Here is a 1,709-nt window from a genome sequence, read left to right as displayed (position 1 = left end):
ACGAGGGTGGTAGGAGTTAAAGGCTGATAGGATCTCGGGGATTCTGTCAGGATTGAGGACCAGGAAGAGATCGTCCACGTACTTTTGAATGAAAATTATGTCTTGTGTAAAATAAAATAGTATAATTATCTACTATTTGAGTTGTTTTTTTACCGCATCCGGACCATATTCCATTCAATTAAAATTATATCATATTTTATGCTTATGAATGTTGTTCATTTGTTCTCTCAATTATTAAGGATATACAAATTTCTTAGATAAACAAACACTTTGATTGTACATTTCTGTTAAGTAAATGTTGTAGGAGAGGGGTTCGGGGTGGTAATGAGAACAAAAAAAAAATACTAAAATATCTTTTAATATATTTATATTCTAAATAGATAATATTTCTAGAATTTTAAAGAAGTGTCCATTTATGCTTTTGAGCAGACCTTGTTTTCAGGCGAGCTTCCTAAAAATAAATAAAACAGATTTTTTTTATAAATTGTTAATAAAACTGTTGCTGGTACATATCGCCGCTCCCAAAAAATAATGGCACTACTTAAATTTTTTGTGAAATGGACTTTTTCTTGGTAGGCTCAAAAATGAATAAATCGGAACATCGTTACTAAACTTCGATATCGATATTAATAAGAATGCCATATATTGAAATATATATGAAATTATTGAAACAAAATATTGATATTTCATTTTAAAATTTTCTAGTTTTGTTTATCGTAATATCGGAATATCGTAACTAAGCTTCGATATCCCTATTAATAAGAATGCCAATATCGAATGAACATGAAATTATTAAAACAGAATATCGATATTTAATGTTTGGACCTTCCATAAAATTTCCTGTTCTTTTAAAGGAAATATCGATATTTCGAAAACAATATCTGAATATCTTTAGTGATATTAAAATTGAAAGCTGTATTTAGTCATCTTCAATAGAAATATTTGATTAAATATTCTTTTTAATATTTACTTATGAATCTATCCTCTATTTTCTGAAAATGTTTTGATGGAATACTTATATTTCGATTAAATAATATAGGAATATTCCTTGCTATAGTTTAATATCGATATTAATAAGATAGTCGAATAGCGGTGTGGCTACTAACTCTAAGGACCGGCTGAGCAGAAAATTGTTTCTGTTACACTGGAGCCTGTGGGTACTTGGAGTCCTCCTATGGTCCACCCATCCTCTTAAATTGGATAAAATCTGGCGGCCGAGCGTGATTCTGACCAAATCCCCTCCTTGTACAACCGTTGGTCTAGTACCAGTACTTCTTTAGAAAGTACTGAACCTTCATGGATTGTAGCGGTACAGATTTAATTTTTAAATTATATTGCATGTTCATATTTTCCTTTCTTTTTTCCTCTCTTTCACCTATTATATATTTTTTTATTGTCTTATTCATTTACGGCTGTATGAAGTGCGCCTTCAACCTAAGTCTAGGCGTTACTTTACTTTTGAATGGCTGGTTGGATATTTTTTGTGGACTGTATGAAATTAATTGAATGAAATAAGGCATTAGGTGACAGAAAGAGAATTTATTTATAGATATTTGTTGAACAAGAGAGAATATGAATGTTAAACACTAAATCTACAGCTTACCTGTAGTTGCTGATATTAGTGACCGACTAATAAACCGAATTGAAGCAAAGTCTATCGAAAGTCTACTCGATAGTGAAGATGCGGAGGCTTTAAAAGCAGCGGTCGT

General features: G+C 31.0%; 1 protein-coding gene across 1 annotated transcript in view; it reads right to left on the bottom strand.

The window, feature by feature from the left end:
• Positions 1 to 342: 342 nt before the first annotated feature.
• The window catches only part of LOC106681443 (venom serine protease), a 47,167-nt gene continuing 45,800 nt past the window's right edge, over positions 343 to 1,709 (bottom strand). Inside the window, exon 7 of the mRNA XM_067048946.1 lies at positions 343 to 451. Coding sequence (XP_066905047.1) covers positions 414 to 451 — 38 coding nt within the window. The 3' untranslated portion in view covers positions 343 to 413. The remainder of the gene's footprint in view (positions 452 to 1,709) is intronic.

The sequence above is a fragment of the Halyomorpha halys genome, unplaced genomic scaffold (assembly GCF_000696795.3).
Source record: "Halyomorpha halys isolate HHAL.00 unplaced genomic scaffold, Hhal_1.1 Scaffold338.1, whole genome shotgun sequence".
NCBI lineage: Eukaryota > Metazoa > Arthropoda > Insecta > Hemiptera > Pentatomidae > Halyomorpha > Halyomorpha halys.
Note: the sequence above shows the minus strand (reverse complement) of the source record. Positions and strands in the feature narration are given on the sequence as shown.